The sequence below is a fragment of the Scleropages formosus genome, chromosome 2, assembly GCF_900964775.1.
Source record: "Scleropages formosus chromosome 2, fSclFor1.1, whole genome shotgun sequence".
In the NCBI taxonomy this organism is placed as follows: Eukaryota; Metazoa; Chordata; class Actinopteri; order Osteoglossiformes; family Osteoglossidae; genus Scleropages; species Scleropages formosus.
In genome coordinates, this window is record NC_041807.1 from 26241385 (window position 1) to 26255528 (window position 14144).

At 37.6% G+C, this 14144-nt stretch overlaps 1 protein-coding gene across 1 annotated transcript; it reads right to left on the minus strand.

Annotated features, from left to right (window-relative positions):
• Positions 1–5016: 5016 nt before the first annotated feature.
• Positions 5017–13987, minus strand: LOC108936912 (sorting nexin-6). Its single transcript, XM_018756566.1, has 14 exons — positions 13922–13987; positions 12743–12856; positions 11625–11732; positions 11249–11318; positions 10799–10926; positions 9924–10007; positions 9697–9771; positions 9583–9613; positions 9420–9507; positions 8848–8887; positions 7377–7463; positions 6636–6725; positions 5370–5435; positions 5017–5163 (listed from the first exon to the last, which is right to left on the minus strand). The coding sequence occupies exons 1-14, from the start codon at positions 13925–13927 to the stop codon at positions 5017–5019; spliced, it is 1134 nt and encodes a 377-aa protein (XP_018612082.1). The 5' UTR covers positions 13928–13987.
• Between the last annotated feature and the right edge of the window lie 157 nt (positions 13988–14144).

A 14144-nucleotide genomic window follows, 5' to 3' on the forward strand; every position in this document is an offset into this window, starting at 1 on the left:
AAACAATAGCAAACAGCCACCACAATTTTTATCTGCAAAAGTCAGTGCTAATACTAACTTATACTTATTTGCTTGTACAAACTTATGTGACCACTTAAACCAATCCACTAACAGCTGAAACATAAATCCACTGTAGTTTTAAGGGAAGAAAGATCTGTTATCAATCCTTTTTTTGGATTTATGACTGAATAACCCTGTTTCACTTAATAGAAAATGCATAAACACAGCTGTTCAGTCTGTAATTAAATTTTACTGAGTTCATTTGTGTTACAAACAACATTTTTAATTGCAGGAAGCTTAATCTGAAGGTCAGATTGCAATTCAAATGGAGCTTCACAGAAAGATATATTACACAGTGATATTATTTTCTTACAAACATAAAAATAGTAAAAGATGAGTTTGAAAAACTGGATTTAGAGGAATGAGGCTGTATAAACATGACCTATGAAACACATTAATTTTTTTCTGTTATTAGTGCTGATAATATAGTGAGCCTAAAACCCAATAAAGCTTTGCGTATCCTGTTTGTTCGATTATTTATTTGACATTACCATCCTCTGTTCATCTCAGTGAACATAACATGATGAGACATATGGCAGTGTGCACCAAACCCACAACAAAAATTTGAATTATTAAGCACACCATGGATGGGAAACATGTAACAGGTGCCCTGTGTCTATAAATGGACTGCAGGCGCAAAGAGGGTGGACTGTGGAATTTTGCAGAGGAAAGATTTTTATTTTTTTGCAGTTGATGGGTTTTATTTTAATTGGAACTACATTGCTGTTTTCATGCCTGTTTATAATTTTAAAACAAAATAAAATGTCATGGTTGCCAAGGCTACCCTGGGCTACCTCAAACCTGGCCGCTTCCTTGATCACTCAAGCACTGGCACATGAGGCATGATTTTAAAGAGAAAAAACAAACAGTGGCTGATGTGTTGTCTTCACCTGCTGTAATGCAATGAATCTAACATGGAAACACCAAATGACAGAACTTTAATTCTCTGCTAGTGCTTTCCTGTTGAAGGCTTTGTGAAAGTCAGGATTTAACCGCAATTACATTGCAGGTCAGTGTGGACTGTGGTCAGTGTGTTTACAATTAAATCCAGTAGCATGGCCATTTGCAGGGTGTAAAGAACTCAAAAAAAAATCATGAAAGCGGTGTGCAGTTGGGTGGTGGTGGTGGGAGTCTTTGGGATAAACAAGTTGAGACAAAATAATAAGGGCGAACACACTCAGTTTTCATCAATGCTGGAATTAAATGTTATCATGCAGCCATTACTCATTCATCAAAATTCTTTTGAGGAACAGGAATAATAAGTTAATAGATAAGATAATAAGTGAAGGCTAGATCTATTTTATAATGCCATGCTTTCTTCTTTACTTTTTCAAGTTATTCTTTTAACCATTATCTTATATTAATAGGCTTCTCCATACATTCCTGATGGTTGGTCCAGTAAAAAAAAAATAGCCAGCTGTATGATAACTTTTCAAGTTGCTTTGGAGACATGTCATCTAAATAAGTAAACTTAAATAGTAAGCTTTGAAATAACAGCTCACTGTTATTGCTGAAAATCCTGATATAGTCTGTTTGTTGCAGAAAGCCACATTAATTGATTCAGCAATCTTGTGTGCATTGCACCATACATCAATAACACTGGGATTTTATGGCTTTTTTTGGCAATCACTATTGCCACCTACTGGATAGAAGATTTTGTACAGTAATTGTGCAGAGATTCCACATTCAGTCAAATTATTTTCAGTATTATATACTGTATAATTCCACAAGATTTTGTGAAATATTTTGTTTCAGATGTGTGAATGTATGAACTACGATCAACACAACGTCCTAATACAGAGGAAAATGTACTATAATAGTGCCATTGCATTTTTTTAAAGATTGTAAATATATCTGAAGTTTTATTTATGCTGAAATTCCTTGTTGGAAAAAAGTTGCAGAGCCTCAGGCCAGTTGATACTTTTTCAAATGTTGAATGGAAATGAGGCAGTGATCCTTAGGCAATGTCTCATGGCCCTGATGTGCTGTACAACTTAATGACTTATTCATTACAGCGTCAAACACATAAAGCGTTCCAGGAAAAACTAAAACTTCAGAACAGGGTCACGCTTCCAAGATCAGTTCATCATACCAACCATCCCTGTCATACATCCTTTTTCATACATTTAATACTGCTGTATGTTCAGAAATATCTCAATAGTGTAATAATACAATAATAACAGACACACACAATCACACACACAGAGTCTAAATCCACTTGTCCCAAGTGGGGTCGCGGCAAATTGGAGCCTAACCCGGCAACACGGCGGGGACGGGAAGCCAGTCCGTCGCAAGGCAACCCAAGCCGGACTCGAACCCCAGACCCACCAGAGAGCAGGACCTGGCCACGCCATGCCACGCCACGCAATAATAATACAGTAATACAAAAATATAAATGTGGCATCATCTTCGAAGTGGGGTGTTGACTGAAAAAATAGATACTATCATACATTTTTAAAGTTTGTTATTATGTACATCTTACAGTGTACTTAGATGTATCATCAGTGATGTAACCTGGGATCAGTGGGTGTTTCAGGTCTTTTATCATCCTACTCCCTCACCTTGATGAGCCACCCTGGGTTTATCATTCTTCTCTTTGTTCGGGTACCTAAACCCAATGCTCACCTGTCCTGATCCACAGTTATCTAGATGCCCTTTCTACTTGCCTCGATACCACTCTAAATGACCTTTCTCATGTCACCACCTCTGATATCCAGTCTACTATAAGACATTTACAGCAACTTTCCTACAAAGTCCCTGCAGCATACTTTGATGGGCACACATGCTCTCCAGCCCTTTGAGCAGCACCGCTCCATTAGTTCCTCATACCTTGAAATCTTCCTTTCATTTGCTTCTTCAGTATATTCTTCCCAAGGCCCTGCCAGTCAGGGTTAGGGTCAGCAAGTACCTTGCTCAAGGGTCCTACACTATCAGACGTTACAGCCATGTGAAAAGGGATTATTTTTAGTTGATCACTCAAATTCTAAGGGGATGCTGGCAGTGTAGAGGTCATAGCTGCTGCCTTTAGGATCCACAGGTTCAACTAATATTTAGGAAAATTATCCTAAATTGCTCAAAATACTCGGGTAAATAATTGTAGGTAGCTTAAAATTTTAACTGCTTTGTAGAAAAGTGTCAGCTAAATGAATAAATGTAAGTGGACGCTTGTTCTTGTGGACAACCAAGTTTACATTATTTAACTGTGCTTACAACGGATTACACTGTAATGTGGACACAGAAAAGGATGCAAAGACAAATTCTGAAATTGTCACTGTTGTTCATTCCTATAAAGTCTTGATCAAATTTATTCAGTCGCTTTTTTCCATGAGGTTTTCAGCATCTGTTGAGAGAAGCAATTGACTTCATTACCCGCTGCATAATTGCTTCCCCTGAAGGTCACTTAGATTGTGGTTATCACCAGTTTTACCAAATGAGCCATGAGTGCATGACTGTATTCACAAAGCAAAAACAAAGCAATTATATCAAAATTTTCTAAATGTGTGCCTCTCATGCATATTGTTATTAAACTGTGTAATTAAGTGGAACATGCAGAGACTGTCTATGAAACAGCAGTTTAAAAATAGAACACGGCTGACAGTTGGGTGCGTTAAAGAAAACTTCAAAAACATGTTTATATATCACTTTAATGTTTCTGTACATATAGGTTGTTGGCCCAGTTGTATCCATCACTGAATACAACAATATCCAATGGCCACTAACATTCATGCAACACATTCAGTGCAAATGATGTACAGTATATTGACTCACATGGAAGTACTTTTTTCTTACTACTGAGCTACATATACTATAATAATACACAGCAATGTTGATCTGAGTTTTTCTTGTGTTATACCGGTAATGCAAAAACCCAAACGTATAAGAACCCCAACCTAAATTATAACAACACAATTTTATGTTGGATGTAAAATTGTATATGAAAATGGTTATCTTCATCCTGCCTTTTTATGTAAAAGTTGCAGCAGTCAGTTGGTAGTTTTTAACTTCAAAGGTACAAAGTAAAAGTTTGATGATGATTGAAATGTTTCTGAAAATGATCTAATGTCATTTATTTCACAGCAAAATCCCCAGAAAATTATTATCAATAATACATAAGTAATCGGCACACGGAGGTAAACATATATAAGGGGCAATTAATGAGCTGATTAACGGTGTATTCAAGCAATGAGTAGGAAAGTATTATCTGATGGTCTTAGAATCCTGATTAACAGAGAAACTGCAAGAAGTCCACATTCTTTATGATTATCTTGCTCCATAGAGACATAACATTTTTCAAACATTTTAAAAACCAGTTTTCAACTACAGCTTCATATTCTAAGCATGTTCTCAAGGTCAGCTTTCAGAACCTTCTAGGTAATCTGAGTACAGGTCAGAACAACATTAGTGAACTTGGCAGTATATTACCACTTTGTACAGCATCTGTGAAGGAGGAACAAACAACATATTGCTTAGAAATCAATTTCTCACAATTTACTTTGTGGGACCTTTGCTGACCTGGCAGTAGGAATAGATTCTAAAAGTGCACTTACTGGACGGGCAGTGCTGCTTGTCTTCTCAGCAACCCACATCCATTTTGACATCCATGTACTATAATTTACAGAGTTTAACGAAATGGAGGTGGATGGAAGCGGACTGACAGAAAGATGGAAGGGGACTGACAGAAAGTCAGGAACTGCACTTAATACTGTCTTAACAAAAGAGAAATGTGCCTCTAGCTTCACTGTGGCAGTCATCAGCACATTTTAAAGCAATAAATTATTTAAGACACATTTCTCATCACAATCAGGGTCTCTCTCAGATGTAAAAAAGATTGAACATCATCATTAGAAATAATTTGGCAAAGCTTGTAGAATTCAGTTATGATTTCCCTTTAGCCTGTGGCTGTAGGTAACGACTCTATGGTAGAATCGCACAAGGAACCACAAGAATATGTTGGGGCTACTTCATGTTGTCATGCTCCCTGAAGGCACCAAGATGCTGTGTGAGGAAGTTAAGAGTGTTCCTGGCTGTCTGAATCTGACTCTCACACCAGGCTGTTAAATCCTGCTGGAATGCCTCCACACGCGCTCTGTGAAACCTCTCAATCTGGGGATTAGAGAAGAGTGAAGGATCAAATTATTGGAGATTAGTCATATTCACATGCATAAGTTAATATAAAGGTGTTTACAGGTTTAGGTGGAAACTTAGAAACAGCAGAATATAAATCATGGTTCTTTCATTTTTTATGCTCAAATTACTAATTTACTTAATATTTAATGTTAAATACATGTATACTTTGAGTTCTCATTTACCTCCAGTTTGGCCACATCAGAAATGTGCTTAAATTCTTTTTCAACTGACTTTTTCGTTTCTTCCAGCTAAATAAGATTTTCAAGAAAAGAGAAAGTAATAGTCACGATAACTGCAATTTCTCTTGTCAATAATGAATAAGAATGGTCAGTACTTAAGCAATAACAGTTTTGTCACAGCTCAGAGGACACTGCTGGCCTCTGTTGGACAAAACTTAACATACAGTACAATATCTGAGTTGCAGGAGCAGTTTTTAAACAGGGAAGTCAAGGGCCAGAGACCTGCAGGATTTAGAGAATACATTTTTTCCTTGGCAGCTGGTTGACACTGAAACACAAGGTGAGATGCTACTGTCAAATTAAATTTGTAAATATAGCTGATGCAGAATAAATACCTCTACACCCAGTAGCCACTAATGCGGCCATTAAGTGATTCATTCATCTTTTGACAGAGAGCCACTCAACACAGTGTTTGACTCTCAGACATTTCAAGCACTAATTATGCTTGTCCCTCACCTAACATAGTTTATTTGTTCCATGAAAACATCCAGTTTGGTAAATTTTCATGAGGGGATCGAATTACCATTATTTCATATAGAAATAATATTCTAGGACAAAAAGATATCACTAAAATTAAATTACAGTACCAAAATAAATGTTATTTTAATGCATGACAATAAAACAAATTATTAGTCAGTCATTAGTTAGTTATTAGGAGGGTGCGGTGGCACAGTGGGTTTGGCCAGGGCCTGCTTTCTGGTGGGTCTGGGGTTCGAGTCCTGCTTGGGGTGCCTTGCAATGGACTGGCGTCCCTTCTTGGGTGTGTCCTCTTGCTTCGGTTCACTGCGACCCCACTCGGGACAAGTGGTTGTAGACAGTGTGTGTGTAGTTAGTTATTATTAGTTTTCTTTTAGCGCTATACTTTCCTTCATTCACTCATTCTTTCCCAAAATGTATGCTATAAGTAGCAATGCACCTGTCCTTAACAAAATACCTGTTGTGGAAGTAAAATGACCACGTAATGGATAAAAATGTAATTTATTCTTCATTAGATATTGTAACGGTTTCTCACCTCTGTATTTATATAAGAACTGAGTGTATTTGTATTGACAGTGTTTAGGTAACATTCTAGATGAGTTCTATGTAAACACACAGGTGGTCATTCGTTAAACCACACAACAGAAATATTTCACAAAATTGAATTGACAGAAAACCAAAACATGCATTTAATATAGACGAGGCAGACTTTTTTTTTAATAAACCACTTACAGTTGCTTTCTTAACTGATTTGGCCTTCTCAAGGTTTTTGCCGATATTTTCCAGTTCGACTAGTTTACATGTTCTCCGAAACAGCATTTCCTGCAAAAGAGTAAAATGGAATAAGCAAATGGGCAATGAGTGCTCAAATCAATATTAAAATGAGAACTGACTTCACTGCAGTTGTTATCAACAGGGATTTACCCCTGACAGAGTTCATACTATAATTGTGCCCCATAACTAGTAAGGTAAAATCTAAGAAACTGTTTCAAACTGTTGTTTGTCATTTGCAATTGTTTCATTTATTGTTCTCATGCCCTCAAGTAAAGCTTTTTTCAGATATTGACAGCTGAACAGACATTTCAGAGTTTCAAATATAAGCAAATTCAAAAACAGTTTCAAATAGACAACACACATTTTCAGAACCGCTTGTCCCATACAGGGTCACAGGGAACCGGAGCCTACCCGGTAACACAGGGCGTAAGGCCAGAGGGGGAGGGAACACACCCAGGACGGGACGCCAGTCCGTCGCAAAGCACCCCAAGCGGGATTCGAACCCCAGACCCACCGAAGAGTAGGACTGTGGTCCAACCCACTGCGCCACCGCACCCCCATCAAATAGACAACAGGAACAAGGAAATTGTTAAAACAATCACATAACAAATAAAGGATGCAGCAGCATTGTGTAATGGTATTAGCTGGTGTAAATAAGTGTTGATTCGAGTAGAGATACTGTGCCAAAAGGTGGTTTACCTTTTCTGCCTCTTGGTAGCGTGAATCCAGGTCTAGCATCGAGCCAAGAGAATTCAAGTTGTTTTCAGCAACATTTTCATAGTTTTTCTTCAAGAAAGAGGAAAATGTTCCACATCTGTGATTCCTCTAAAGTCATTAGTTTCTGGCAAGTTTAATGAAGTCATTTTGTCTGTGTGCAAACTTTATAAAAAGCAGATGTCCTCCAGATGCTACGAGAGACCACAGTCATCCGGACGTCTTTGAGAAATTCAACGGAGGGCCATTGTTCTCTTATTCTGTTCTATCAGTAATAACTTCAAGAATTTGCTTTTTTTTTCTCCCCAGATAAAACAATTACTTTAAGGTACTGAGGTCTGCAGCAAAGGTTAAAGCACTCACAAATTGTGTAAATATTTTTCTCAAATTGAATCTATGTTAAGGTTGCATACAGAACACCCAGAACTCTACAGATTACCATTTTCAAAAGTATTGCAAGAACACACACACACACACACACACACACACACATTTTCAGAACCGCTTGTCCCATACGGGGTCACGGGGAACCGGAGCCTACCCGGTAACACTAAAAACAAAACAAAATTAATTTTTCAATCGCACCATGAGTGCTGAGCTAGCAATAAAGTTAAATAGCAATAATGGCAAGAATAGATCGAAGATGCTAAAATATACATTGTCCATTAAGTCTGCCTCTCCTTGGTACTTTATGGGTATACTTATTTGCTCTGATTAACATCTCCTTTTAGCCTACAGTAGAGGCACTTTCATAAGTCTTCATACTGACTATTGCGTGTGCATTATGGCCAACTTTCAAGACATATCTTACTTTCACTCACTAATGAACCCCGGTCTCATTTGTATTCTCCTCCTAATCTCTGTGTCTACCTTTACTTGTGTTTTGAACTCCGGTTTTAACAACATCAAAGAGATTACAGTAAGTGCAGTAAGTCTTGTGATGTCAAAAAAACTTTTAAACTATTTTATTATGAATGAGTGCATCTTGTTTTTCACTTGAAACACTCTGAAAATTCATTCATGGACGTGGATGACAAAGCCAAGACCGAATTCATCGTTCACATCTCAACTTTAATCTCATTTAATTGCTGGAATATTGTTTTTGTAAGAAACATCCTTGCAGTAATTGTGATAAGGTTAACACATGGATCAGAGGTGACTGCATCCCACTTCACATGTAGTACTTTGTGAATACACTGCATTTCTCTTAGATTATACTTAGATATAGAGTACCTGCTTGAATATGCTCATAAAAGAGTGATTCTGTGGTTTTGTATATGTTCTGTACCTCTTCTGTACTTCTGTAACTGGGATTGTCTATGCTTTCACACATTTGATATTTTCAACCAGATTTTAATCATCAAAAACTTGTAAGGGTGCATGGGCTATGGATCTGAAGCCTTGTACAAATGGCTCAAAACAAGTTATGCCAGCAAAAACACAAACAAATCCTTACCTTTACAATATCAAGAATCTCAGACAACTTCAGGCACAGCCTGCAAGCACAAATAAGAGCAACCCGAAAATCAAAGTCTTGTCCAATTGATAAATCTGTACATTTATGGATGAAGTACTGAGACATGAGCTCTGTGGATTTTTCAGGTCAAGGTGCTATGGCTGGTTGTGGGTAGCAGTCAGTCAAAGACAAAACTCTGGATAATTATGAGAACTGACCCTCTAGATCAGAGCTTCTTAACCTTTTCTACCCTTTTAGAATTGAGCAAAAGCTAACCACTTAAAGAAAAATGTCCATAAATAAATTCAGAGGAAATATTGCTCTCCATTTATTGTGCTGAAAACTGATCACCTGCACAGAGGATTATGTCACAGATAGTATTAGCGTAATAATATTCAGTCAGCAGTTAGTGTTATTTTCAAAGCAAGCCGATGCATCAGACACTCAGAAGCCTTTCTCTGCCGAACATGTAGAAATCCTAGACGGCACATTTTCGCACTTTTCTGCAACTCTCAAGCATATCCTCATGCTTCAATATGATTTTACATAACACTGTTTATGCAGAATCTTACTTTGAGAACTCCGTGGTTGTTGGGTCCTCATCTTGTGTGATGCCAAGATGCAAAGCAGTTGAAAGGTGTCCACAAGCCAATGAAATTTCTAATGAAATAAAGATCATAAGAGCAATAAGCTTCAGCATTTAGAGTCAAATTCTAAAGTCTGCATCTTACTTACTTTGTTGTGTCATCACAAGATCCAGGAATTTCTGTTAAAATAGGGATGATTAGGATATGCCCAAAGAGACCGGTCCAGACCAAAATATGGATGTATGCAGAATAAAGCTCCTACTTCTGTCGCAGCTTTAGTTAGGCGTGTGAGACACAAGTTGGTGCTCCTCTCACTCTGGAAATACTCATCAATATCCTGTGAAGAACATTAAAGGTGACCGAATGGGAAAGTCAAAGAGGAACATTTACTGACTGAAGCAGGCGAGATATTTCAGCGCTGTCCACTCATAGTGCAGTTCCACTGAGGACAGGGTGAAGGTGTATGGGCAGTATAAGGTTTTAACAGACCTTGTGGTTCTCCTTTGTCATCTCTTCTAGAGCCTGACTTAGTCGATTGAGGATCCCTTTGCGTCTTACATTTCCCCCCGGCTGCTAACTCAGGAAAGAGAAAGAGATACCACACCATGGGTAAAACATGGACATCTGACTGAAAGCTGACATCGTGTCTATTAGAAATCAGTAAAGCAGGGAGACATACTGTAGATCACACAAATAAGTAATGCTTTTGGGTGCACCGTGCTACGTGTTATTTATTTTTTTAAAAAGTGTTTAATCACAATCCACCAAATCATTTATAGAATAGATGTGACATGTTCATGCTGTTTTAAAGACTAACTATGCTGTTTTGTTTAAAGAATTTTTCTTTCCTTGAGCATTTTAGTCACTTTTAAAAAGCTGTGAACGTGTATGGGAGTGTTAGTTGCATCCAAGGTTAACACAACAACCAGCAACTCACAGATTAATTAAACAGCTTATGCAAAACACATTTTCTGAATTAATTTGAATTATGAGAATGAACTGTATCATAAGCTTTTTTTTTGCTGTAATCAGTTTGACTTTTTTTTTTTTTATTATTTTTAACCATTTAGAACACTTGAGGTCAAGATCGTCTCAAATTTTTTTTTTCGAATTATGCATGATCGGGTAGATGTAAACTTTAACTACATCCCCTCAACTACAATTGAACAATATCATCCATATCCAAGTTTACGCACTAGCTAAAATTTTGTACTTTGAGTTCTCACATTGTTACTTTTTCTTTCCTTTTTTCAGCCTATGAGATGATGGGCAGATTCTACAAAAACTTTTGATAGCATTCATTTATATTTTTGGAATACGACCAATAAGGCCTGTAATACACACTTTGCTGCCTATTTCCTCACCTCCTTCAGGGTGAAGAAGGTCTGCAGGGCAGGGTTTTTGCTCAGCATGGTGTGTGATGCCACCTGCTGGAGGTACTTCTCCAGGGCCTTGCTGTAGGTCTGCCAATTGGTACTTAACCCCAAGAGGCCTGGAGAAGAAAGCGAAACAGGCACACACACACACACGCGCAGTGTCTACAACCGCTTGTCTCGAGCGGGGTCTTAACTTGGCAACACAGGGCGCCTGTCTTGCGCCCAATGTTTCCTGGATAGGGTCCGGTTCAGAGTGACCCTGCTCAGAACAAACGATCACTAAAGTTGGATCGATGGCTAATACAGGTAACATGTTCATAATATAGATAATAAATGCCTCTCTCAAAGCCTCTTAAAACATACACTTGGCAAATGACAATTACGGACACTTAAAGACATCAGTCTTCTAGTTAAATGTGTAAAGAAATATACACGTACCAAGCTGTTTAATCATTTTTGCTTGTGTGTTTGACTGAAACACATAAGGCTTTGCTGGCAGAGGTGGAAACTGTGAACAGAAATTTTGAGAATGAATTCATAAAAATTCACAACAAATATATTAGTTTTCTTATAAAATACCTGCTTATAAATACTGCCTAGAATGAAAGGCTAACTATCTATGCCATAGTTTCTACAAAGCATAGATTGTATTAAGCAACCTTAAAAAGTCATCAGTAGTTATTGTACATGTAAAGTGTATTAAACAACTTAATGTAAAGATGACAGCTGGGGTAAATCCAGCAGCATTGCTTTGAATTTAGGTACTTTATGTCAGTGTAACTCCTGAGCTGGAGAGGATGAGAAGAGTACTGACGATAATCCCTTGGAGTCCCGGAACCTCATCTTGTGTTAGTAGACTGCGCTGAAGCCACGCAAAGTCCTCAAAATTCCTGTCAACATGATGCTCCTTGCTGGTAAACATCTACACAGAAACCATAGAGGAAAAAAAATGTTCTAGCAAACAGAAGACATCTTAGTGAATGAAATTAGCAAACAATGCAGTAATATGATGTTAATAAGAAAGTGTTACCAAAAAAAATTTCTTATTCATCTGGCCAAACAATATACACATGATAACACTAAACCAGTCATCAATCAATTAGTATTGAGTGCTGGAAAATCTAAATTAGCCTGTATTTATTCATTTAACCACCTCTTTTCACAAATTACAATGAATACTATGTAGTATTTAGCCTTTTAATGCAAGTTGAGCCACAGTGCTAGAAACACTACAGTGCATCATCTAGACACCAGAGCAACACACACACAACAGGCAACAATTTAGAGTCTATGGACTATGGGAAGAAACAAAAACACACAGAGGAAACCCATACAAATACAGGGAGCACAAAGACTGAGTGGGGACGGAACTCACATCCTCATGCACCATCCATGCACTGTGAGACAACAGCGCTGTTCGCTGTGACACCCAAATGCCTAAAAACACTTGCCGTAACATTTGGCTTTTTAAATGTTGGCATCTAACCACAACCACTTAAAATCTTTGTTAAATCCACGCTGAAACCATGGTTAGCTGCACTTGAAACAGGTCAACAGTAGGAAAAATTAACTGTACCAAAGTGGTACATAGAGGCAAACACTCAGCTGTAAAAGTGAATTAGTTGAGTCTGTCATTTTGTAGGATTTACACCAATATTTTGGGACTTATCAATAAAAATTTTAAAAACTAAAAAAGGGTGGAAAAAAACATTGTCAGGTTTAAAAATGTAGTAACAGAAATGCAGAAAGGCAACCAGGACTGTGGTTATTCAGAGATGATTAAGGCGTACCATAGGACACAAGGTATTGTACATTCTAAGCAGAATGCCATATTCTGGAAATAACTCCATTACCTTTCACAGAAAGCATCAACTATATTACTTTGCCCTTGTGTGCAATTTAGTAGATTGTATCCAAGCCCTGTTATCTTACCTCTTGGGACTTGACCATAAACACCAATGAGTCTTCATTCTTTACAGCTGCAGTTACCTTGATGCTCTGAACATTAATATTAAGAGCAGATGCCAGTACTGGGTGTGCTTCCTCCTAAAAATAATGGCTTTCATTAATGCCAGAGCTGTTTCTTAGACAGAAAAACAAATCGTTACACTTAGGTTAATTACTGTGATCATTATATCAGTCTTACTTACATGCTAAACTATATAATTACAGCCTCTTCATCAGTATAGATGTGTTGTCAATCCATCCTTTCTGGTTTGCATCGTTAAGTGTTATTTCAGATTTTCTGGTTAAACTATAACATGCAAACTGGCACACATCTGCACTAGTACAAGTATCCATAGTTGTCTTGAGGGGAAAAAAGGGTTAGCAAGGTTTTTAGAGTGAAAACTTCAGTTACTGAAACTTGTGACCACCACACGTTGCTATATTAAAGCTGAAGCTCAGCCTCTGACTTGAATTCAGTTGAAGGGGACACCATCTGAACAACTTCAGCACATAGCGTTACCCCAGGCAACACATTTCCGAAGCACCCCTTTCTGTCAAACCTGATCTAATGCTTTCTGACGTAAAAGCAAAGCAGAGCGGGAATATAACTATGGAAATGATGAAAATGAGAGGCTCCTTGATGCTCCAAAAAGTTAAGATGTGTATTATCAAACACAAATGGTCCCCTTGCAAAAAAAACCAGTGACATTATGATGGTCATAAGCTCTTTGACTTTCTGTTGCACTGCAGTAATTGAAAATATGACTTTACTGGACGTAGACCCTATTTATAATGTTTCACAGGTGTTAAGATCTTAAGTAAATTAGGCAGGTAGAAGATGAACAATGAATGAATAAATGACAGCAACTGCTGTAAATCTAAAACAACGTGAGGAGAAAAACATGTGAGCAACCCTCTCCACTTTTAACTTTGTTTCCTTTCAAAGTGACATTAGTCCACATTTTCTTTCTGCATTGTCATCAGTTTTTTTCTCCCACAATCCTAAAAAACAAGTTGCTAAAATATTTAAACAGCACACAGATTCAAATTATCAGTATTCTGGTTTTGTTAAACATTTACAACACATTAAGGACACATTTTTTCTTGACTAGAACAAAGTAGATAACGACACTCACAAGAAAGAGCATAATCTGTGAAACTTACCATCATATTTGTAAAATTGTGCGCTACCGTCTCAAGTTCAGACTTATTTCCTTAAGTTTTCAAATTGAAATATTTGATCCTTTATCTCCTGACTGTCGCAAGCACAAAATTCTTGCCTCACAGTTACAGTATGTAGGCTACTGTTGGACTTTTTTTGGTCAAAGTGCATGGTTTGTGAGAGTCATAAAAAAAGTCAGAAACGCCATGTGAGAGTCATAAAAAT